This window comes from Cnephaeus nilssonii (assembly GCF_951640355.1).
Source record: "Cnephaeus nilssonii genome assembly, chromosome: 5".
NCBI lineage: Eukaryota > Metazoa > Chordata > Mammalia > Chiroptera > Vespertilionidae > Cnephaeus > Cnephaeus nilssonii.
In genome coordinates, this window is record NC_137076.1 from 29,558,259 (window position 1) to 29,580,753 (window position 22,495).

At 52.4% G+C, this 22,495-nt stretch overlaps 2 protein-coding genes across 6 annotated transcripts; one reads left to right on the forward strand and one right to left on the reverse strand.

The window, feature by feature from the left end:
- The first annotated feature begins 207 nt into the window (after nucleotides 1-207).
- Nucleotides 208-11,212, forward strand: SIRT6 (sirtuin 6). 3 transcript variants are annotated; one of them, XM_079773332.1, is made up of 9 exons: nucleotides 226-306; nucleotides 2,062-2,100; nucleotides 2,626-2,753; nucleotides 4,481-4,663; nucleotides 6,899-6,958; nucleotides 8,904-8,999; nucleotides 9,083-9,163; nucleotides 9,720-9,843; nucleotides 9,932-11,212. In XM_079773332.1, the coding sequence occupies exons 2-9, from the start codon at nucleotides 2,077-2,079 to the stop codon at nucleotides 10,271-10,273; spliced, it is 1,038 nt and encodes a 345-aa protein (XP_079629458.1). In that variant the 5' UTR covers nucleotides 226-306; nucleotides 2,062-2,076; the 3' UTR covers nucleotides 10,274-11,212. The 3 variants fall into 3 exon arrangements, with proteins under 3 accessions (XP_079629457.1, XP_079629458.1, XP_079629459.1); XM_079773331.1 differs by lacking the exon at nucleotides 2,062-2,100 and having other exon boundaries at nucleotides 208-306; XM_079773333.1 differs by lacking the exon at nucleotides 226-306 and having other exon boundaries at nucleotides 1,159-2,100.
- A 58-nt stretch (nucleotides 11,213-11,270) lies between these two features.
- CREB3L3 (cAMP responsive element binding protein 3 like 3) lies at nucleotides 11,271-21,662 on the reverse strand. 3 transcript variants are annotated; one of them, XM_079772672.1, is made up of 10 exons: nucleotides 21,245-21,662; nucleotides 20,627-20,755; nucleotides 19,931-20,228; nucleotides 18,977-19,089; nucleotides 16,796-16,933; nucleotides 16,129-16,235; nucleotides 14,328-14,396; nucleotides 12,773-12,857; nucleotides 12,458-12,554; nucleotides 11,271-12,255 (listed from the first exon to the last, which is right to left on the reverse strand). In XM_079772672.1, exons 1-10 carry the CDS (start codon nucleotides 21,269-21,271, stop codon nucleotides 11,942-11,944), a joined length of 1,377 nt encoding a protein of 458 aa, XP_079628798.1. In that variant the 5' UTR covers nucleotides 21,272-21,662; the 3' UTR covers nucleotides 11,271-11,941. The 3 variants fall into 3 exon arrangements, with proteins under 3 accessions (XP_079628798.1, XP_079628797.1, XP_079628799.1); XM_079772671.1 differs by having other exon boundaries at nucleotides 19,931-20,231; XM_079772673.1 differs by lacking the exons at nucleotides 18,977-19,089; nucleotides 19,931-20,228.
- Between the last annotated feature and the right edge of the window lie 833 nt (nucleotides 21,663-22,495).

Here is a 22,495-nt window from a genome sequence, read left to right on the forward strand (position 1 = left end):
TCACGTGGGCGGCCGCCCCCGCCTCCCGCGGGCTCACAGCCCCTCTCCCGCCCCACGCGAGCGGTGAGAAGAGAGCCGGCCTCTTTACCAGCAGTTAAAATGGCGCCTGAGGCGTCAGCGAGAGGCGCATGCGCCTCGGAGGGAGCGGCCGGGCGGCCCCGCCTCTACCGCGTCCCTCCCGATTTCCGGCGGAAGTGGCCTCAACAAGGGAAACTTTATTGTTCCCGTTGGGGGGCGAGAATGTCGGTGAACTACGCGGCGGGGCTATCGCCGTACGCGGATAAGGGCAAGTGCGGCCTCCCGGAGGTGAGCGTGGCCGGGGGTCCCCGAAGGCCGCCCCTTCCATGGCCGCGGGCCGGGTGGGGCCGGGCGGCAGCAGGGCGTTGGGACTCTCTGGAGGCACCGAAGCTAGACAATGGGAGGAACTTCCCACTGAGGAGCGGGTGGGAAGCGACGCCCCCTAGCGCGCCCGGGGACGCGCAGAGGCCCAGCCCGGGGTCGGCGGGGCTGGTACCAAGGGAAGGGCCGGCGTGGCCAAGTCCTGAAGTTCCGATGGGGTAGCCCGGGATGTAGTTCTCGGCGGAAGGCACTGCAGGGGCAGAGGCGGGGGGCGGGGGCGGGATAAATGCACTTGGGGAACAGATTAAGCTAGAGTCAGGCGAGGGCAGCCCCAAATGCCAGCCTGGGAAGTTGACTTGATCCTGTGGGCGATGGAAACAGGTTTTGAGCTGGGCTGGAACCTGGGATGGATGTAAGTATGTCAGGAAGACCCCTCCAACTACTCCGAGAGAAGTCCCCTCCACAAACTGAGACCTTTGGCTTGTCACTTCCTTTCTGAGAGGAGTCTCCCCTTCTGTACACTGGGGGGGGGGGGGGGGGGGGGGAGGGGGTAGATTGCCCTCATCCCATAAAAGCTACTCAGTTCGTTCGTTCATGTAAGGAGCTCTCAGATGGTGTGAACCCCTCTGGAAGCCCTGTTCCTCGCCTGCCTGTGTTGGCTTCATTCCTCAAATATTTATTGAGCACCTACTGTGCACCAGGCCACAGCAGGGAACAAGACAGACAAAACCCCCTCATTCCAGGGGGAAAAGAGAGAAGCAGCAAATAAACATAAGTGAGGCGGGAGCTAAGGAGAGAGCCTAGGGAGGGCGGAAAGCTGGCCGCGATGAGCGCTGGGGGCTGCACGGAAGCCGGGTGGCCGGGAGGCATCCCTGAGGTGGCTTTTCTCAGTGTTTTCTGTTATGGTGAAGTACACCTTTCATAACATTTATCATCTTGATGTACACTACAGTCAGTGGCATTAAGTATATTCATGTTGCACAGCCATCCCCACCATACATCTCCAGAACTTTGTCATCTTCCCAAACTGAGACTCGGACCTCATGAAACCCTTAACTCCCGATCCCCCTCCCCCAGCCCCTGGCACCCATTATCTACTTCCTGTTTCTATGGATTTGATTCCCTTAGGAACTTCATAAATTGGAATCACACAGTATTTGTCCTTTTTTTTTCTTTTAATCCTCACCCGATGATATTTTTAAAATTTTTTTTCTTTATTGATTAAGGTATTACTTATATGTCCTTATCCCCCCATTACCCCCCACCCCCACCCCACCTGAGGATATTTTTCCATTGATTTTTAGAGAGATTGGAAGAGAAAGGGAAAGACAGAAACATCGATGTGAGAGAAACACATCAATTGGTTGCCTCCTGCATGAGTCCTGACCAGGGCCTGGGCCAGGGAGGAGCCTGCAACCGAGGTACGTGCCCTTGACCGGAATCGAACCTGGGACTCTTCGATTCGCAGACCGATGCTCTATCCACCAGTCGCCACCCAACCTTTTGGACCTCACAGACTGCCAGTGGTTCGCAGATCACCGGTTGGCGACGCTGACTCTATCCACTGAGCCGAACCAGCTAGGCTGTCCTTTTTGTTTGTTTGTTAACCTCACCCGAGGATTTTTCTTCCCATTGATTTTTAGAGAGAGTGGAAGGGAGGGGGAGAGACAGAGAGAGAAACATCGATGGGAGAGAGACACATAGATTGTTTGCCTCCTGCAGGTGCCCTGACTGGGGATGGGGATCGAGCCTGCAACCGAGGTACAAGCCTTTAATCAGAATCCAACCTGACACCTTTCAGTCTGTGGCTGACGCTCTAACCACTGAGCAAAACAGCTAGGGCAGTATTTGTCCTTTTGTGTCTGGCTTCTTTCACTCAAAAACAATGTCCTCAAGGTTCATTCCCATTGTAGCGTGTGTCAGAATTATGTTTATCCATTCATTCATCAATGGATACTTGGCTTGCTTCTATGTTTTAGCTGTTGTAAGTAATGCTACTGTGAACCTAAGTGTATAAATGAAGTGTCTTCTGAACCAAGACCTAAAGGAGGTGAGGGAGTCTAGGAAAAGAGTATTTTAGGCAGTAGGCCACAGGGAGGATTTGGGCTTTTGCCTGAGGAAGGTGGGAGCCCTGGGGGGCTGTGGGCAGAGGAGGGACATGATGACAAACTGCCTTTTTGGATTCACTCTCATCAAAGCAAGGGCAGCTCAGTCTGTGGCTAGTGGCCTTGCAACTGTGGGACACGTTTTGATCACATCACTGCCCTTTGCTCTCTCACACAACAGATCTTCGACCCCCCTGAGGAGTTGGAGCGGAAGGTGTGGGAGCTGGCAAAGCTGGTTTGGCAGTCCTCCAATGTGGTGTTCCACACGGGCGCTGGCATCAGCACCGCCTCGGGCATCCCTGACTTCAGGTCTGTAGGTGTGGAGGGGAAGTCAAGGCGGGACCTGCTAGCTGCTGAGGGCTTCCCTGTGAGCCACAGATACCCAGGCATCGGAATCCAGCCTGCTGCCTCCCCCCGCGCTGAGTCGTGATCCTCCATTCCCTGGGAGTTTGGGATGGGAAAGACCCCTCCCTTCAGACTTGTCCCTTTAAATCACACCCAACATTTCGCTGTCCATTCCTAGCTACAAGGGACGCTGGGCTCACTGTGCAGAGCTAACTATCGGTACTATTACCCTAGAAAGCAGGGAGATTCACATCAGGGACAATTAGCTCCACACTCGCAAGTATTTTTCTATCAGACCTGGTACCGGGCAAGTGGCTTAACCCTTTGGACCTCAGTTTCCTCAGCCATAACTGAGGGTGTGAAATCTGATAAACCACCCTAATCTTCAGGCAACCTGTGTGACAAGAATTTTGGAGCTGAAAAGCAAGTTTCTCAACCTGGAGGCCCCCGAGTTGCTCCTGTAGTTGCTGAGTTTGCAACCCTGCCCCAAAGGGCAGGCCTATTGCATTTATACTATTTTCCAAGTCCTCTTGGGCCTCCAGTAGCAGAGGAGCAGATTCCTTGGAGGCATGTTAGAATTCTAAGGCATGAATTGCTCCCACTCCTTCTCCATAACCTGCCATGGCTCCCCATTGCTACTCCGGAGAGTTCCAGGACCTTCCCGACCCAGCCCTAGGTTATCTCTTCAACCTCCCGCTCCCGTTGTAGCTCCCAGACCACTTGCATTTCCCCAAACTCACAGGCTGTTGCCAGCACCCCAGGCCTTTGCTTACCCTTCTCCCCGAACTGCCCTGCCCTTCCCTTTCACAGTTTAAGAGACAGCTCAGCCTCCTCCAAGAAGCCTTTCCATAGTCCTCACAGAGCCCTCACTGCCTCCACCGGGCCAGCCCAGCCCACAGGGCTGAAGGGTCTGTGCCCACCAGTGTCTCCCCTGACAAGACCAAGGACTCCTTGGGCAGGGCCTGGTTCCCCTGGGTCCCCAGCATCACCCAGCACAGGGCCAGGCTCTGCAGCAGCAGGAAGTGTTGGTTGAATTGAATAATTAATTTTTGCCCTTGGTGTACACTATTCTCTCTTCCTCCTCCTCTTCCTCCCTCTCAATCTCTCTTTCCCCCACTTTAACCCTTTGTCTATCTCATTCTCTCTCTCTGTCTTTCTCTGTTTGTCTATCTTCAATTCTGTCTGTCTCTCTTTTTTAAAAAAATCCTCACTGGAGGATATGTTTTTATTGATTTTTAGAGAGAGAGAGAAACATTGATCAGTTATCTCTGTATGCTCACTGAATGGGGATTGAACCCACAACCTAGGTGTGTGCCCTGACCAGGAATCGAACCTACAACCATTTAGTGTACGGGAAGATGCTCCAACCAACTAAGCCACCCAGCCAGTGCTGTCTGTCTCTCTCTTTTAAAAAAAAATTGATTTCAGAGAGAGGAAGGAGGAGAGAGAAAGAGATAGCAACATCAATGATGAGAGATAATCATTGATTGGCTGCCTCCTGCACATCCCCTACTGGGGATCGAGCCCACAATCCAGGCATGTGCCCTATCAAACCGTCACCTCCTAGTTCTTGGGTCAATGCTCAACCACTGAGCCACACCGGCCAGGCTGTCTGTCTCTTTTTATGTCCCCCCCCCTTTCTCTGACCCCTAAACTTTTTGTCTGCATCTCTCCCCACATGCCACCCTCAGAGGCCCCCATGGCGTCTGGACGATGGAGGAGCGGGGTCTGGCTCCCAAGTTCGACACCACCTTCGAGAGTGCACGGCCCACAAAGACACACATGGCGCTGGTGCAGCTGGAGCGGGTGGGCCTTCTCCGCTTCCTTGTCAGCCAGAACGTGGATGGGCTGCACGTGCGCTCTGGCTTTCCTAGGTAACACCCGGCTCCCTCTCTGCACGTCGGTTTCCTTATTTGCAAAATAGAGGTTGATGGCAGCCCCTCCCTTGAGAGGGCGATGTGGCGATTCAGCAAGGCCACAGGGGAAAAGCATTTCCACTTAATAGGATTTCTCCAACCAGAGCTATCTTTGTCAGTGCTTCCTGGGCACATCTCAAGAATTCGGGTCCCCCTTTTTCAGGTCCCAGGGTGGCTGCAAAATCTCCCTTGAGGTGGGGAGGAGGGTGGTCAGGGTCTAGTATTTGCAGTTGCATTTATTTTATTTTATTTTATTTTTTAATATATTTTATTGATTTTTTTACAGAGAGGAAGGGAGAGAGATAGAGAGTTAGAAACATCGATGAGAGAGAAACATCCATCAGCTGCCTCCTGCACGCCCCCTACTAGGGATGTGCCCGCAACCAAGATACGTGCCCTTGACCGGAATCGAACCTGGGACCTTTCAGTCCGCAGGCTGACGCTCTATCCACTGAGCCAAACCGGTTTCGGCTGCAGTTGCATTTTAATATTCGTCTTTATAACTTTTATTCTGAATGTGAACACGGGTTTCGGGCAGAAAGGTCGATTCCTTAATACCAAGTGTGTCGCCCTCCCTCCCCACTTTCCCTGATCTTACCTTTGGGGACAATGAGAGCCCCAGTTCATACAAGTAGCCAGACCCTCCACAGGCAAGGGGGGCGGGAAAGGACTTGTCTCTGCTTGCAAAGGAGGATGAGGCAGCCGTCCTCTGCGCTTTTGAAATGGGCCTGAGTCCTAACTCCAGGCCTCTGGCACAGAAATAAAATTTCTCCAGGAGTCAGACAGCTCTTCTGACCTAGAAATGTCTCCAAGTTCTGGGCCTTCATCCATTTCAACATGTAAAGACCTAAGAAAGCAAGACCCCAGCCTTCCTGGCTGGGTGACCCTTGGGCCCTCTTCGGGCTGTAACTGCTGGGCACCTTCTTATCCCTCCAAACAGAGTAATTCACTAGGTAGGTGGCTACAGACCTAGCCCTTAAGGCACATGCAGACATTTCTAGAAATGAAAGCAAACGTTTTCTCACCATATAGCAAATACGTTCCTGTGGCACAGGTGGTTAGGGCTTCTATAAGAACCACAAATCCAGGCCCTACACCTGGACAACATTGAGCTGGAGTGTGTAGGTGGATGTGACAGAGCCACCCAGAGATAGAGGGGAGGGGACAGGAGTGTATTTGGGGATTTCAATGCCTTCGGTTTCCTGACTGATGGATTTTCAGTCAGCTCCCTTGCCTCCACCCAGGCCACTCCCCGCACCCACTGCTCACTTCTCAGTGACACCAGTCTCAGTGTGCATACTGGGGAGACACCAATCCCCCAGCACCACTGGGTACAGGTAGGAGCAAAATGGGCCACATTCAACAACTATTGAGCACCTACTGCCTGCCATACACAGTTCTAGAGGCAGGACATAGCATACCAGACAGACAGAAAGCCCTGCCCTCCTGGCTTACGCTATAGTGGGAAGGAATCAGGCAGCAAACAAGATAAATAAGCATGTTAAATTCTGTGTCCAACAGTGATCATTGCCATAGAAGAAAAAGAGAGGGTTGTGCAGGGTGGAGTGTGTGGGGAGTTGCAGCTTTTAACAGGGAGGTCAGGGTGGCTATGACATTTGAGTAGGTACATGAAGGAGGTGACAGAGGGAGCCATAGGAAAGAGCCTTCCAGGCCTAATAATTGTTCCCTCAAACTTCCTAAGAGTGGACACTGTCATCCTATTTCACAGATGGGGATTCAGGCACAGAGAGGTTAAGTGACCTGCCCAAGGTCACACAGCAGGGAGTCAATAGTGCGAGGAGTTGATTTCATATTCCTCTGCGTCAAAGCACATGTCCAGAGCCACCTATCACCTCAGTTTCTTCCTTTGCAAACTGGGGATTAGAATTCCCATCCTTCAGACCTGGTGACGTTGGAAGGTTCCTCCAGGTTTATTGGTGGATTTTGTTCATAGAATGGGCTGCCCAGGTATGGAGGTGGGGTCAGCTGTGGGGTTAATGAATCCTTGGGCTCCAAGAGGTTGGGCCAGCTGCCCAGGGTTGCACCCCTGGAGGAACCAGAAAGAGGGAGTCCATGGATCCTGTGGATGAGGGTTTAGGTAAGGCTTCCTGGAGGAGGAGGGCTTGGCACCAGACCCGAAGCCTCAGGATTCAGGGAGCCCACGGCACCACCAAACCTCTTCTCCTCCCACAGGGACAAGCTGGCAGAGCTTCATGGGAACATGTTTGTAGAAGAATGTGTCAAGTGTAAGACGTGAGTGTCACAAGGGCATGGGGGCAGGCAAGGTATGGTGACCCAGGCCCGTTTTTTGTCACTTCCCAGGTTGGGCTCTGCAACAGGGCCTTCTGAGTTGAATCTGAGACCAAGAGACCCAGGATGGGGGGATAGGACTGGGGTGTGACCCTGGGGGTGTGGGGCAGCAAGGCACATCCTACTCCTGGGGAGGTGTATTCATTTCCTGTGGCTGCCACAAGTAATCACAAACCAAGTGGCTTAAAACAACAGAAATGTATGTCCTCACAGTTCTGGAAGCTAGAAGTCCAAAATCAAGGTGTTGGCAGAGCCATGCTCCCTCTGAAACCTGGAAGGGGATTCTTCCGACCTCCCCAGCTTCTGGTGGTTTCTGACCTTCTGGGCTGTAGATGCATCACTCCAACCTCTGCCTCTTTGTCACATGCCCGTCTTCTCCGTGTCTCCGTTCTTACAAGGATACTAGTGTTGGACCAGGGCCACACTACTCCATTGTGACCTCATCTTAACTCATTACAGCTGCAGTAACCCTCTTTCCAAATATGGTCACATTCTAAAGTACTGGGATTCGGACTCCACCATACCATTTGGGGGTATACAATTCAATCCATAATGGTTGTGGGTTGATGGGTGTGACCCCAGGTCCGAGAAGGCTGAGCCAGAGCCCTTCCTGGAATAAGTGGGCTCTGGGTGTGTCTTCCTCTGTGCGGGAGCAGCCTCACAGATACGAATAACTGTGGGATGTCAGTGGCAGGGAGCGTGACCTGCCCACACCTCCTGTAGGTGGAATCTTGGGGACTGGGGCACAAGTGAGACCCCTCCCCCACTTGTTATAAAAAAATTTTCTCCATATTTATTTTGAAAAATGTTCAAACCAATGGAAAACTCACAAGAATGTGTGATGAACTCATACTTAACCTAGACCAGGGGTTAAACATTCCTGTAAAGGGCCAGATGGTAAATATTTTCAGCTTTGTGGGCCAGACTGTTTTTCTCATGACCATCGGCTCCACTGTTGTAGTGCAAAAGCCACCATAAATGACACATAAAGGAATTGGCATGGCCATGTGCCAATAAAACTTTATTTATAAAAACATAACAGGAGGGCCAGATTTGATCCATGGGGCCATAGTTTGTCTGTCACAATTTGTCTTCCATTCTCTCTGTTACCATTATTTGCTGTGCTATTCAAGAATAAGTGGCAGGCTTCCTTATCCTTTGCCCCAAAACCCTTAAGACAGTTATCTCCCTCAAGCTTCAGTATCCTCTTCCCCAGCTACAGTATAGTTATTATATATATATATATACATTACATACATATATATATTAATTGATTTCAGAGAGGAAAGGAGAGGGGAAAGAGATTAGAAACATCAGCGATGAGCGAGAATCATCGATTGGCTGCCTCCTGCATGCCCCCCACTGGGGATCGAGCCAGCAACCTTGACATGTGTCCTTGACTAGAATCAAACCTGGAACCCTTCAGTCCACAGGCCGATGCTCTGTCCACTGAGCCAAACCAGCTAGGGCCACAGTGTAGTTATTAAAGTTGGGAAATGTAAAAACCATGTACCATGATTCCGTCTCCAATTAATATTCCCAGTGCTCCCATCGTTGCTATTTTTCTCCTCATCCAAGATCCAAGCCAGGGTCACACTTTGCATGTCACTGTCACTTCTCTTTAGTCTTTGTCTAGAACAGTTCCTGGCCTTTCTCTGTTTTCCATGCTGTTGATGTTGCAAAGCAGCTGTTTCATGGAAGGCTCCTTCCCCGCCCCTCCTCTGGGCATGTTGAATGTTTCCCTGTGCTTAGATTCTAGTCACGTAGCCCCTACTTCCCTGGGAGAACAAGAGTCCCCCCAAATGAAGAACCACTGGGTGGGGCCATAAGGTGGGAAGGTGGTGGGCTTCACCAACCCCCACCATCCCTCTTTCCTCCTCCAACGTAGGCAATATGTCCGGGACACTGTGGTGGGCAGCATGGGCCTCAAAGCCACTGGCCGGCTCTGCACCATGGCCAAGGCAAGGGGCCTGCGGGCCTGCAGGTGAGTGACCCCTGTCCATGCCTTGGGTTCCCAGGGAGGCGGCAGGTCTCCACACTGACTCCCCCTAACCCTCACCATCGCAGGGGGGAGCTGAGAGACACCATCCTGGACTGGGAGGATGCTCTGCCCGAACGGGACCTCACTCTTGCTGATGAAGCCAGCAGGTCAGATCCCCAAATGAGCCCAGGGTGGGGCAGGCAGGGAGAGAGGCACAAGCACAACTAGCTTCAGCACCGGGCAAAGAACTCCAGCTCAGAGATGGAGTCAGGAGAGGCTTCCTGGAGGAGGCAGCTTGAACCCTATTTGGGCATTGATTTCCCCTAATAATGGCAACAGCTAGGTACTAGCCCTCTTACATACCTGACCCTGGCCAGGGCCTTCACAGACAAGGTACTCACCACAGCCCAGGGGGTTCTACACTGGGCCCATTTTACAGGCAAGGAAACAGACTTCAGCAAGGTGACTCCTCTGTCCAGTGCTACCCACCCAGGATTCAACTCAGGAGTCCAAGTGTGGAAGGTCCCGCCCACATCAACAACTCCCCTCTGCCAACAGTGGAAGGGAAGCCACAGGGGCAGGTTTCAGGGAAGCTTGGCCTCCCAGGGTGCACCTGGGCATGTTGCAGTTGAGTTTGAGACCCCACCCCCAAGGGTGAGGCAGGAGGAGGGCTGCAGAAACCCTTGTAGAGAGGCTCAGCCTACCCCCGCCTCCCGGCCCCAGGATCGCGGACCTGTCTGTCACACTAGGCACCTCCCTCCAAATCCGGCCCAGCGGGAACCTGCCGCTGGCCACCAAGCGACGTGGAGGCAGGCTGGTCATCGTCAACCTTCAGCCCACCAAGCACGTATGTGTTGAGCCCACCCCTGACCTTTCCCCCGCCCCAGGACCCGACGAGCCCTCTGCCTCCGCCTCACGCGTCCTTGCCCCAGCAGGACCGCCAGGCTGACCTACGCATCCACGGCTACGTAGACGAGGTCATGACCCGGCTCATGAAACACCTGGGCCTGGAGATCCCCACCTGGGACGGCCCCCGCGTGGTAGAGAGGGCGCTGACGCCCCTGCCCCGCCCGCCCGCCCCTAAGTTGGAGCCCAAGGAGGAACACCCCACCCAGTTCAACGGTCCAGCGCCAGCCAGCCCCAAGCAGGAGCCCACAACCGAACCCCCCACTCAGCACAATGGTTCTGGGCCCGTCAGCCCCAAGAGGGAGCAGCTGGACAGTCCTGCCCCCCGTAGGACCCCTAAAAGGGTGAAGACCGAGATGCTTCCCAGCTGACCAGGGGGCCCGGGAGGGCGGGGCTTTTTGTAGAAACCGTGGGGTTTTTTTTTTTTTTTTCTTACCGGTCTCACTTTGTTACTTGCCTCTGTCCTGGGGCAGGAGATCTCAGGGCAGTGAGAGCTGTGCTGCCGTCCCGAGGGCAAACTTGCCCTCCATTGGGGCTTCCTTTAGCTCCAGGGGCCTCTGGCAGGGGTCTGGGGAGGAGCGACCCTGCCCTGGACCCTGACCTTCGAGCTGACACCGCAGGTACCTTCTCTGCTCCAGCCCACGACTCAGGATGTTTTTTTGGGGGAGATGTGGCCACACCCTCAGTTTCCAGCCTAAACAGAAATTAACTCCCTCTGCTCCCTGGGCCTTCACACCCCCAACCCCTGCCTCCCCCAAATGGCCTTCACAGTTCCTCCAGAAGGGAGAGGGGCAGATCCTCCATTTAAGAGCCAAACTTCCTGGTGGGACAGACAATAGAGGGTTGCACTGCCTTTGGACTGAAGGGAAAAGGTGGGCCCACCTGGCTCTTCCACGCTTCCAGAAAAGTCTTCAGTGCAATAAAAGCAGAATTTCTTGCATCTGAGTCTGTGTGTAACACCCACAACCTTGCACCGGGTCCTAGGCCCTGGGGAAGGAATGTGTGGTTCCCTCCTCCCCACCCCGGGTCGTCAGCCTGAGCTTCCATGCATTCCAGACGAAGGGCAATACCAGCTGCCGGCATTCCTTAAACTTTCAGTTTGTAATTGTGTACCTATTTGCATGGTTTTTAAGTATTTGCTCTCACTACTAGGCTGTGAGCCACGCAAGGAATGATCCTTTGGTCGCGATTGCATCCCTCAGACACCTACGCAAAGGGGCAGGGCTGGGGTGACCCCTTAAGAGCCTAGGTGAAACTGGGTTCCACCCCAACCCAGCTGTAGCCTTAGGTCCCTTCACTTGCGATACCTCAGTCTCGGAAGGCGGATGCCCTTGAAGGGCCTCTGGAGGCCGCCAAAGACACCAGGACCTCGCGCTCCGTCAGCTGCCGCTCTCCACGGTGCTGAAGACATTCCTGGCGCCTCACCGGCGGCCTCTCCACCCTGGGTGCCTGGGGTCTCCCCACCTTACTCCCCCATCCCAGGCTTGCCCAGCCCCACCTTCTGGGGGTTGGGGAGCCCCAGACTCCAGCCTCTACCCAGTTACACTTCCACACGAGCCGTGTTCTATCGCAATATTTTATTAAGGATCACGGCAGTCAGAGAAGGTGGAGGGTGGCCACGGCCATCCCGAAGTTCAGAGCCCAGCCACAGCTTAGGGGCCAGGCTCCCTGCAGTCTCAGTCACTTCCTCCTCCCTGTGTGTGAAGGGACGGGGAGGAGTCCCCAGGCAGCGCAATTGTTGAGGCGTGTGTGTATGTCTGTCAGGGTCTGTGGCTCACTCTGTATGTATCTGCCTGTTCCGTTCTGTGCCTGGGTCTGTGTGTATTTCTCAGGCTTTGTGGCCTTAGGGTAGCCCTGGGTCTGAGCATCAGTTTCTGCTCCTGTGTCTGGGTCCCCAGGTATGTAGCTGTGAGTTAATGCATCTCCATCCTGGCATCTCCACAGGGGTCTCTGTCTCACCTCCAGCCCCCTGCCTCCGCTCCAGCACCCACCACAGTGCCCCTGAGCAGAGGGGCCTGGAGTCGACATCCAGGTGGTACTCACAGCTCCTCCCCCACCGCCTCCAGCCCCACGAGACCTGGGCTGAGTGCTGGCTCAGATGAGGCCCAGTCCAGCAGGGTGGCCCGGCTCAGCTCCTCTGCCCAGTTGCCCTGGATCAGGGTCGATTTGTTCAGCTCCTCCGTCGAGTTTTCCAGAGGCAGCATGTCCTGGGATTTCCAGTGCACCCTGGGGCTGCCTGGAGACCCTCCCTGAGGTGCGCCAGCCTCGGCCTGAGGTCCTGGGGCCTCGGAACCTGGCATGGTGTCGGGGGCCACACGGGAAGCTGCGTCGTTGTGCAGAGTTCTGGAGAAGACTGAGTGAGGGTTGGGGGTTCATGAGGGGTGGGGTAGGAAGATTGGTGTTCCTCTTCCCTTATCTCCCAGCTTCAGGGAGCAGTTGCATGGGGGGCTCCTTCCCCCTCCCCCAGAGGCCCAATATTGGGACGTGAGGAGCCATAGGGATATTGTCCATGATGCAGCCCAGAGGGGACCCCAGAGTGATACTGGCCCACCTACCTCGCACAGGTGTGAAGTCTCCGGCGCTCTCGGCTTTGTTGAGGGCAAAAGGGCTGATGGAGGGGAGGACGATGAGGGCAAAAGAGAGCAGCAGGACCTGCCAGAGATGGGGGTGGGGTCACCCCATCCCTCCACTATCCCTGTAAGCACACCCATCTTATGGGCAGGGAGACAGGCCCAGAAGACTGGATGATGCTTGAACTGGGGCCAGGGCCATGCTACTCACACTCACCTTTCCCCCTCCCACAGGCCAGTCTGCCAAGGCTGAGGAACCCCTTTATCCTGGGGGCCATCAGAGCAGGGGGTAGGACTCACCGCTATGCAGGTGCCTGCCTGGGCTGTCTTGCTGGTGGACTGGACTACAATGGCCTGGAGTTTCTTCAGCTGCTCCAAGAGGGACCTTAGTGGAATGAGCAGCCTTGGCTGAGCCCTACAGGGCCTTAACCTGGTTCTCTGTCCATTTCTTGGGTTCCCCAGCATAACTGATGTCCGAATTCTGTCCACCCCTCAAGGCCCCCCTCCCTCTGCTTTGGTAAATCTCCAATGGCATCCACCCACTTCTCTGCCACCCATCCAGGCCTCCAGGATCACTCACCTGGACGCCAACTCAAGCCTCCTCTCTGGTCCCCCTCATCTCTATCCCCTTCTCCCCCCCCCCCAGCCTCCCCCCACCTCTCTTGCCCTCACTCAGCAACCAGGGGACGCTTTCCAAATGTAAAACAGCTTCTCCCAACCCTCTCAGGGCTCCCACCTCCCTCAAGTCCTCTCTGCAACTGAAGCCCTGAACAACTTGCCGCCCTCACTCACTCTGCTCCAGCCACACTGGGCCCCAGGACCTTTGCACAGGCTATTCCCTCTAAGGACACTGTTCCCCCAGGTGTCTTGGCAGCTGGTTTTTATCTCATCCCATTAGGCCTCATCTCAACACTTTATCTGATCTTCCTATCTAAAATAGCCCAACAGTCCTGGCTGGGTAACAAAGTTGGTTAGAGCGCCGTCCCGATATTCCAAGGTTGTGGGTTTGATCCCTGGTCAGAGCACATACAAGAATCAACCAAAGGCCCTAGCCAGTTTGGTTCAGTGGATAGAGTACTGGCCTGTGGACTGAAGGGTCCCGGGTTCGATTCCAGTCAAGGGTATATGCCCAGTGTGGGCTCGATCCCGAGTAGGGGGCGTGTAGGAGGCAGCTGATCAAAGATTCTCATCATTGATGTTTCTATCTCTCTCTCCCTCTCCCTTCCTCTCTGAAATAAATAAAAACATATTTTTTTTAAAAAAGAATCAACCAATGAATGCATAAATAAGTGGAACAACAAATCATTGTTTCTCTCAAATCAATATAAAATAGCCCTTCACCCTACTTTGTTTTTCTTCATACAAACTATCACTATTTGTATGATCTTTTATATATTTTTGTTTGTCTTGAGTATGTCTGCCACTAGACTGTGAGTTCTTTAAGTGGAGGGACTGTGTCTTCTTTGTTCATTTGTGGTCCCAGTGCCCAGAACTATGATGCAGAGGAGATGCTAAATAAACTGACTAAGTGGATGCACCCCTTAGATGGAATTATGTGTAGTTCTCCAATACACCATGTCCTCAGGCCATTCATATGCCATTTCCTCTACTGAGAGTAGTTTCCCCCATGAACTCTTATACATCTTTTAAGACCCCAAATCCAAATCCCCTCTGCTACGCAGCCTGCCTCCTTTCTAGGTGGAATCCTTACCCGTGCCCCCCCTCCTTCACCCCTTCCCCCTGCTCTGCCCTGCTATCACAGAAGTTGCCCCCTCCCCCACATTGTTCACCTCTCCTGCAAGGGATTTGGGGGCCAGTTCCCCCTGTCCTCTGCCCTGGCTGGACCAAGACTCACTGGTTCTGCTTCTCGAGATGCAAGACTTTCCTCTGAAGCTCCTGGTTCTGGGCAGTACAGGCCGACATCCTGCAGGGACAATGTCACAGTGACACTCAGAGTATGCCTGCCACCAACTGCCCAGTCACCTCTTCCTGTGAGGCTCCACTTTATAGGCAGGGAACCCAGGGCCAAAGAGGGGAAGTCACTCATTCCAAGTCACCCTGGCAAGTCTCCGAGGGCCAGAATTGAACCCGTGTCTGCCAGGGTTCTAGGTCCCATCTCTGCATTGGTGTGGGGGGCTTCATTCAAGTCTGAGCCCCCACGATTGGGATGGAATGCCACAGTCAGGCAGTGGTGCTTCCAGAGGATGAAATAGCAGGGAGGCTGGGAGTCCAAGGAGAACCAAGTTACACTCCTCACCATCCCTGTGACCTTGAGCCTCTCAGCTCTCTGACCGGACCTCAGTCGCCTCATTGGTAAAATTGGGTTACAGTTATTTAGTTCACAGAGGGGTTGGGAGAACAGCATGAAGCAAAGTTGAGTAGGGGCTTGGCAGATTGCATTTGAGGAACAAGACAACGATTATTGTTCCATCTAGAGTTCTGATGGAACACCTTTCCCATCTGCTTCCGTCTGTGAACATGGTCGTGGCCCAGACCTCTCAGATGTGGAGTTTAAATACTCAGATCACAGCATGAGGATGTGTCAGTCCTCATATCACAACCAGGGAAGAGAAGAAATCCCCGCTCTGAAAGGTCCTCTCTAAATAACTCACGAGATAAAGAAGAATTAGAGAAAACCTAGGGTCCACATGGCAATGACAGTAGTACAAATCAAAATGTGTGAGATGCAGCTAAGGTGGTGCTGAGAGGGAAATTATAGCCTCAATTCAGCTCAATCAACTAAACAACAGCATAAAATCCACCCCCACCCCCACATACAAAAAGCCAGTCTAAGAAGGACATAACAAGCTTACAGTAGAGATGAAAGAACTCGAAAAGAAAAATACAATTGGATGGGAGGGAAAGCCAGAAATCCATTCTTTGCAAAGGATAATAAAATACACAAACTTCTGGCAAGATTGATAAAAAAGATAAAGAGAAGGCATAAATAAACAAATGAATTATTAAGAAGGGCATAATTATAGCCCAGCCAGTGTTGCTCAGTGGTTGAGCATCGACCCATGAACCAGGAGGTCACAGTTTGATTCCTGGTCAGGGCACAGGCCCAGATTTCAGACTCAATCCCCAGCGGGGGGTGTGCAGGAGGCAGCCAATTGATGTTGATGTTTCTCTCTCATTTATGTTTCTCTTTCTCTCCCTCTCCCTCTAAAATCAATAAAAACATTTTAAAATAATAGAGAACTATAAGCCATTTTATGTCAATAAATTTGAGATCGGCATCTTCACAAAAAAATATAACATCCCAAAACTGACCCAGGAATAAGTCGGAAACCCAAATAGACCTGTAACATTCCATAAAGTCATTCTTGGCAGTCACAACAGCTCTGAGGACCAGTGATCTCCGTCAGGGAAGTGAGCATCCCATATCCCATGATCTGGCACGGAGCCAGACAAGATGGCTCTGTGCTCTCTCTTTTGGTACCACATATTCTAGGGGACAAAGGGACCCTGAAACCCTTCCCTGAGCCAACTCTATGCATATTCCGTCCTTGCAACTCACATGAAAAAAGGTCTCTCCTGGAGAGGGAAGACGACTCTAACTTTGTCAGGCCTTAAAAACTGTGACCGTAGGCCCATGACATCCCTTTCTCTGGGCCTCAGTTTCCTCCCTGAGTATGCCCAGGACCCAGCCTTACCGAGTTTCCAGGCCATCAATATATTCCTTCTTCTTTTTACGGCTTTCTTGGGCTGACTGTTTGTTCCGGATTTTCCGGCGGATTTTTTTCAGGACTCGCTCCTCATACTGCCACGTGACATGGGGAACAGGCTGAGTCAGGCTGGAGGGTCTACTCTGTTGTCTGGACCCCACAATTTCACCCAGTCTCTTCCCAGAGGAGCCATCCCAGACCCGGGGACAGACGTGGGGGCAGACTCCTGATGATTTCAAGACCAGCTTTCCTACCCCTCTAAATTCTTGCAGAGTCTCCAGGAGAGTCCTGGGTCCTGGAATCTATCCAGCTCCTATTCCCAGTTAGTAACGTGCTACCAAACTCTGTGTATAGTGCAATTGCGCCACCTTCTGGTCATACCTGAGACCAGCGCTTTTCATGGGGGCCAGCTGATACCAACACTAATGTCTTCCAATTGGAATGGCAAACTCAGGTGTTGATATTACGTGAAAGGGCTGGGTGAAAACTGTGGCGAGATAGAGAGGTCTCACTAAGTTGGCTTTTTGGATGACTTTTTTACTCTGGTTGTAGACACGTCCAACCATTTTAGTGTGGGAGGCCTAAAGGTGAGACTCATGGGCAGCTAGCTGCAGGAAGTGGGGAAGACTCCGAGCCAAGGGCCTCACCATCTCACCTTGGTGAGGGGCAGCTGGGTGGGCAGTGTGATGCCTTCTTTGGCCAACAGTTTCTTCTCGTCCTCTGTCAGCACTAGTTCCTGGCAGTGCCCAGTCCCAGGTCTCAACAGGTGGGGGGCTGCCAAGGAATGCTGTTGCTATGGAAAAAACAGGGCAATTGCATTGGGGGCAGAGAGAGTGACAGCCTTTGGGAAATGAAAGAGGCATCAGATTTGAGAAACAATCAATCCATCTGCTGTAGAGTCCCCACTGGCCAGCACACAGCCCTTTGACCCAGCAATTCCACTTCCAAGAATTGATCTTACAGATACCCTCCCACATATGCAAAAGAAGGGACATACAGATTTTTATTCACTTAACAAAGTCACTAGACAGCTATTTATAGCCACCTACTACACTCCAGGCACCATTCTGGGCTGTGCCCATTCATTGTAACACTGTCTGCAATGGCAAAGGATTGGAAGCAATGAAAATATCCAGCAAATAAGGCACGACCCATTTGTACAATGGAGTATTACACAACTCTGAAAAGGGATGGCTCTCCATGTCATGCTATGGAGCAATCCCCATAATAAACTGTCAACTTAAAAAAAAGGGGGGGGGGCAAACCATTGTTGCATGTGGCCTGCTACTTTTTATATTAAACTTTTTTTTAAAGGTATCTCTTTGGAAAAAAATTGAACCTGTGTGGGGAGCTGGGTGTCTGGGAAACTGGGGTGAGAAGGTGGTTCTCCCAATCTACTCATTTGTTTTGTTGGAACTTGGACTGTGTGAATGCACTTCCCTAGTCAAAATAGTTTTAGTTAAATTTAAATTATTAAAGATAAATGAAAGAATCTTGTCATCAGAATGTCCAAGTCTTAGAAATGTCACATTTCTAAGGAATGGGAGACTCGGGCATAAAGGAGATTGGGGGCAGTCTGTCATTCTTTGGATCAAACTCCACTACCTAGAACTCCAGTTCATTGATTAGTCCAACCATTTTCTCTCCAGGGTCCAAGCCTCAGTGTGCTCATCAGTAAAATGGGAATAAGGTCTCCCACATCTTAAGGTTGTTGACATGAAGAACAATGATACTGAACTTGATGCATTTACAAAACCCAGTTACCATTTCCAAAGCAATCATTCTCTTTGTCTATCCTTCAAGGCCACTAGAGTTCCACTTCCTCTAGGATGCCCTCCAGGACCTGCAATGACCCTCCAGCCTCTCTCCCTTCTTGGTACACTTTCATGAGCAGTCAGTTTTCCCATCTTGACCGTGAGATCTCCAGAGGCTGAGCACACGGCTGGTGCTCACCCCACATCTTTCAAGTTGGGAGGGGCATTTTGGTCTAGCCTCGAGCTTGTCAGGATGACTTTTGGTATCAGACAAACTGGAGTTCAAATCCTACTGGGCTACTTGTTTGCTGTGTCACTTGGATTTAACCTCTCTGGGCCTTGACTTTCTCTGGGCCTTGAGGAATGAGGGCACTAATTGGGTTGTCAGATCTGGTTTAGAGGTACTTGAAGCCCTCAGTCAGCATGCCATGGGCCCAACAGGCCCGCCCAGGAATAGAGCCTGCAGCAGCTGGGTGGCTAAAGGCAAATTAACTTCTCTATGCCCATTTCTTTATATGTAAAATTAAGATAATATGAGTCCCTGCCTGGCCAGGGTGGATCAGTGGTTGAGCATCAACCTATAAATCAGGAGGTCACAGTTTGATTCCTGGTCAGAGCACGGGCCTGGGTTTCAGGCTTAATCCCCAGTAGGGGGAGTACAGGAGGCAGCTGATAGATGATTCTCATCTCTTTCTCCCTCTCCCTTCCTCTCTGAAACCAATAAAAACTATTTTAAAAAATATATAATATGATCCCCAATCTTCAAGGTTATTGTAAATTAAAAGATTATACATTTAAAGCATTTAGAAGAATGCCTGGTCTATAGTAGGTGCTTAGTAAGTTTTAGTTGTTTTTTGTTTTTGTTTTTGTTTTTACTACCACTATAGTAGACAGTGTCCCAGCTCAGGAGATAGAGAACTCAGGACTGGAACCCACAGACTTGCTTTGGATGTGACCCTGGACAAATCCAGCCTTTGTCTGTGACTCAGTTTTTCAGTCTCTGAAATGGGGATATGGGGCTCCGTGCACCCCAGCGGCCCTCCCAGCTCTGATGCTTGGGAGTTGGGGTAGAGGCTGCTCACCAGGTCTCCACCACTGCCGGAGAGGAGGAGGTCTTTCACCGTGAGGGTGCAGCTTGGGGGCGAGACTGCCAGCTCAGCCTGCTCCTCAGGATAGAGGCCCGGGTTCCACATTTCTAACCAGGGCAGATGGGGACAAAGACAGGGAGAGTGTCAGGTGGGGGGCGCTGACCTCCCAGCTTCTACCTGCCTCCTCCACCTAGGCTTCCAGGATTGACTCCAATGTGCTAAGGATTTTGGGTACAACTTGGGGCCCCAAGGCCTGGGTTGAAGGCCTAGTCTCCCCTCTCTGGAAGATAGAAACCCAAATTCATCAGGACATTGTCGAGGGACCCACTCCAATCAGGAGAGAGAGGCTGTTATCGCCTAGGATCCTAGACCAGATTTACAGCCAGCCAGGCCTTATCTCCCTTTGGGGCAGGGACCAGGTCTGATTCACCTCTGGTTCCCTCCCACCTGTGCCCGGCCCACTGTAAGTGAGCTGCTCTCCAGAGCACAGACTTTAGAGTCTCATTCTCACTGGCTGAAACATGTGCCTTTGGGTAAGTAACTAAACCTCTCTGAGCCTCAGTTTCTTCAGCTCTCCAATGGGATTCCTAAGAGCTCCCACTCCATTGCGAGGCTCAAAGGACAAAGGATGCCCTACTGGGGTGTCTTCTGCATAAGGCCTCTCCCAAGAGGAGGCCTTGACCACTGGGATCCATGACCTCTCACTTTCATGGAGCATCTACTATGACCCAGGCATGGGAGGTACAAAGACAAGGTTGGCAGCATGACACCTGGTGTCACAGCCAGCCTGTCGTGGGTGCATCCCAGCTATGTGGCTTTGACTTGTTGCTTAACCTCATGGGAACTCGGTTTCACCATCTGGAAAATGGGCCCATGAGAGCATCCATCTCAAAAGGAGGGGTATGTGTGTAATGAGGTAAGGGCAGTGAGAAAAGACACAGAACTCACCCAGGTCTATGGCCACAGAGGCCTCGAGCACGTGGGCCACTGGCCCAAGAGGCCTGTTGGGGCTGTGGGGGATAGGAAGGTAGGAGGGGCAGAGCCCCTTGCTAGACTCCGAGAAATGGCAGCCGGCCGGGGTGGTGGTGGGCACATTGTGTGGAGGGGTATCCTGGGGGTCGGAGGGCAGATCTTCAGAGATGCCGCTGTCACTGTCCGCAGGAGACCAAAGAGGAGAGCTTGGCGCTGAGTCTCCAGAACCCAAGATACAGTTGAGGAAATCATCAGAGTCCGGGGCTGGCAGGACCTGCTGGCATGAGGGGGTGGGGCGGGAATGAGGAGGTCTGTGCTTTGCTCTGGATTCCTGTGTGACTGTGGGCAAGCCACTGACCCTCTCTGGGCCTCACTTGTCCTTTCTACCAGAATGAAGGCTTGTGGGGCTTGAACACAATCATGTTCCATGAGAACACCATCCGGCCTGGTCAAGGCACGAGCCCTGAGTTTGAGTTTGGACCCAATTCCAAACTGCTGTGACCCAGACAAGTTACTAAACCTCGGGTTCATCACTTCTAAGGCACCGATGCTGCCTGCCCCTTGGGGTAGCTGAGAAGTTCGACGCAATACTGTGCTTTGCTGAAATTACACACCATGAGCCAGAAATGCTACCGAGCTGAGTGGAGTTCTAGCTGCAGTGGGGGGCCTCACCTGGTCTCCAACGTGGCCCCAGTCCTCCCCCAGATCTTCATGTCTCAGAATTCCATCCTGTCGATCAAACAGGAGGTCCAGGAGCTCCAGGCTGTCGATGGGGCCCATGGGACAGGTGGCAGAAGCCATCTGGGGAAGGACGGGACAGGCATGAGGGTCACACAGCCCCTCTCCTCCCCATCTCCCACCTGCATACCCCCCCAGGCCTGTCCAGCTCAAGTTCAATTCCCACTCAATCCCGAGGCCTGGCTTCCACCTCCAAATCAGTGCTGAGGGGCTGACCCAGAGTTCCCAGGGCAGGTTGAGAGCCGGTTGCTTTTAAAAGTGCTAGAGAGATGTACACACGGGGACAATCAGCCTGCTCACTCCCTGGAGGCTGATAGACTTGGCCCTCTCATTCTCAGCCTGCCCATGTCCCCCCTCCTGGGGGGGGGGGCGGGGGGGCTGGGAGAAGTAAGAGCAGCCCTGGAAAGGAGGCATGGCTTTGGTCACTGCATTCTCTCTGGGCCTTTCTTCCCATCTGTGCCATGAGGTGGGGGTTCCTTCCAACTCTGGGAGCTTGGGGAGAGTTTCCTGACATAGACCTCCCCTCCACCTACGGACCCAGGCAGGGCTCACCTTTCCAGCGGGTAAATCTCCATTCATGAGCCCGGCCAGCTCTGCCTCCAGCTACTTTCTGTGTCCCAGATCGGTAGAGGCTCACCCCAAGTCTTGTTCCTGTCTGTGGATCTGTCTCCCCACCCCCAAAAGATGCTGAAATAGTCCTGAGGTGCTCCCAGCCCACCCCCAGCTGCTGATTGGGGGACAGGCAAGATGGACAGGGTAAAGGGCCAGTGATACCAGGGCAGGCTGGGGGGAGGGGAGAGAAGACCCGTTATCTTGATGTTTTGTGCTTTTCCTGCAGGCAAGGGGCAAAGGCCAAAGTCTGGGGTGCCTCCGCTCTGCCATGACCTCTTCCCCACTTTAGGGACTGCTTCTTATCAGAGTCCTAGACGTCGGGATAAAGGAGAGTCCAGGGCTCCTGGCCAGTCCAGGCCACTCCTAGGACAGAACAGGAGGACCACCCAGACCCTTGCTGAAGCCGTTCTCTCTGCAGGAGCTCCCTCCCCTCATCACAGCTGGCAACCTCCTGCCACCCTCCAAGCCCTCCAGGGCTGAACCCCTGTAACCAATTCCTTCTGGAATCTTCTATCGTTAATTTATTCAACAACTATTTACTGAGCCAAACTTGTTTCCACCTCAGGGCCTTTGCATTTGCAGTTCCCTCTATCTGGAACTCCCCTCTCCTCCACCCCTGACTCAGTCACTGTGCCCACTTATTCATGAATGTTTGATATTTGTGAATCAGCCCAGGTGGCTGCGAGCCCATCTCTGACCCCAACAGAGAGAAGACCCCTCCCCATGTATCTTTATCAGATCCTTGTTTTCACTGAACTCATTATTTAAAATGTTCTTACTCAAAAAAATAATAATAATAAAATAAAATAAATAATAAAATGTTCTTACTTGTGTATTAACTTGCTTGGTGTCTTCCCTCAGTTCTCCCCTCCCCACTGCACCCAGAATGGAAGGGCCTTAGGGGCGAGAATAGAGTCTCTGTGTTCTCTGCTGGGTCCTCGGTGTCTAGGAAATGCCTGGCACACAGTAGGTGCTCAATCAACTCTCCCTCATTGAGCACCTCCTATGTGCCAACCACCATTTTAGGCACTAGGGGTGAGGCAGTGAACGAGCTAGACCATAAACGTATAAATACACCGGTAAACAGATAAATGGGTTAAGTACTACTGAAAAACTAAGCGAAACCATGATAAAGGGCAAGTGAAGACTAGAAAAAGCCCCTTTTAGAAGGTGACATTTAAGTACAGCCCT

Coding starts and splice junctions, on each gene's coding strand:
- SIRT6 (XM_079773331.1), top strand. CDS start 241: ATGTCGGTGAACTACGCGGCGGGGCTATCGCCGTACGCGGATAAGGGC. Junction 6,959..8,903: donor GAATGTGTCAAGTGTAAGAC/GTGAGTGTCACA, acceptor CCTCCAACGTAG/GCAATATGTCCGGGACACTG. Junction 9,000..9,082: donor AGGGGCCTGCGGGCCTGCAG/GTGAGTGACCCC, acceptor TCACCATCGCAG/GGGGGAGCTGAGAGACACCA.
- CREB3L3 (XM_079772671.1), bottom strand. CDS start 21,271: ATGAATGGAGATTTACCCGCTGGAAAG. Junction 19,090..19,930: donor CTCTGTGGCCATAGACCTGG/GTGAGTTCTGTG, acceptor TGCCCTGGTTAG/AAATGTGGAACCCGGGCCTC. Junction 12,858..14,327: donor CATCTCGAGAAGCAGAACCA/GTGAGTCTTGGT, acceptor CATTCCACTAAG/GTCCCTCTTGGAGCAGCTGA.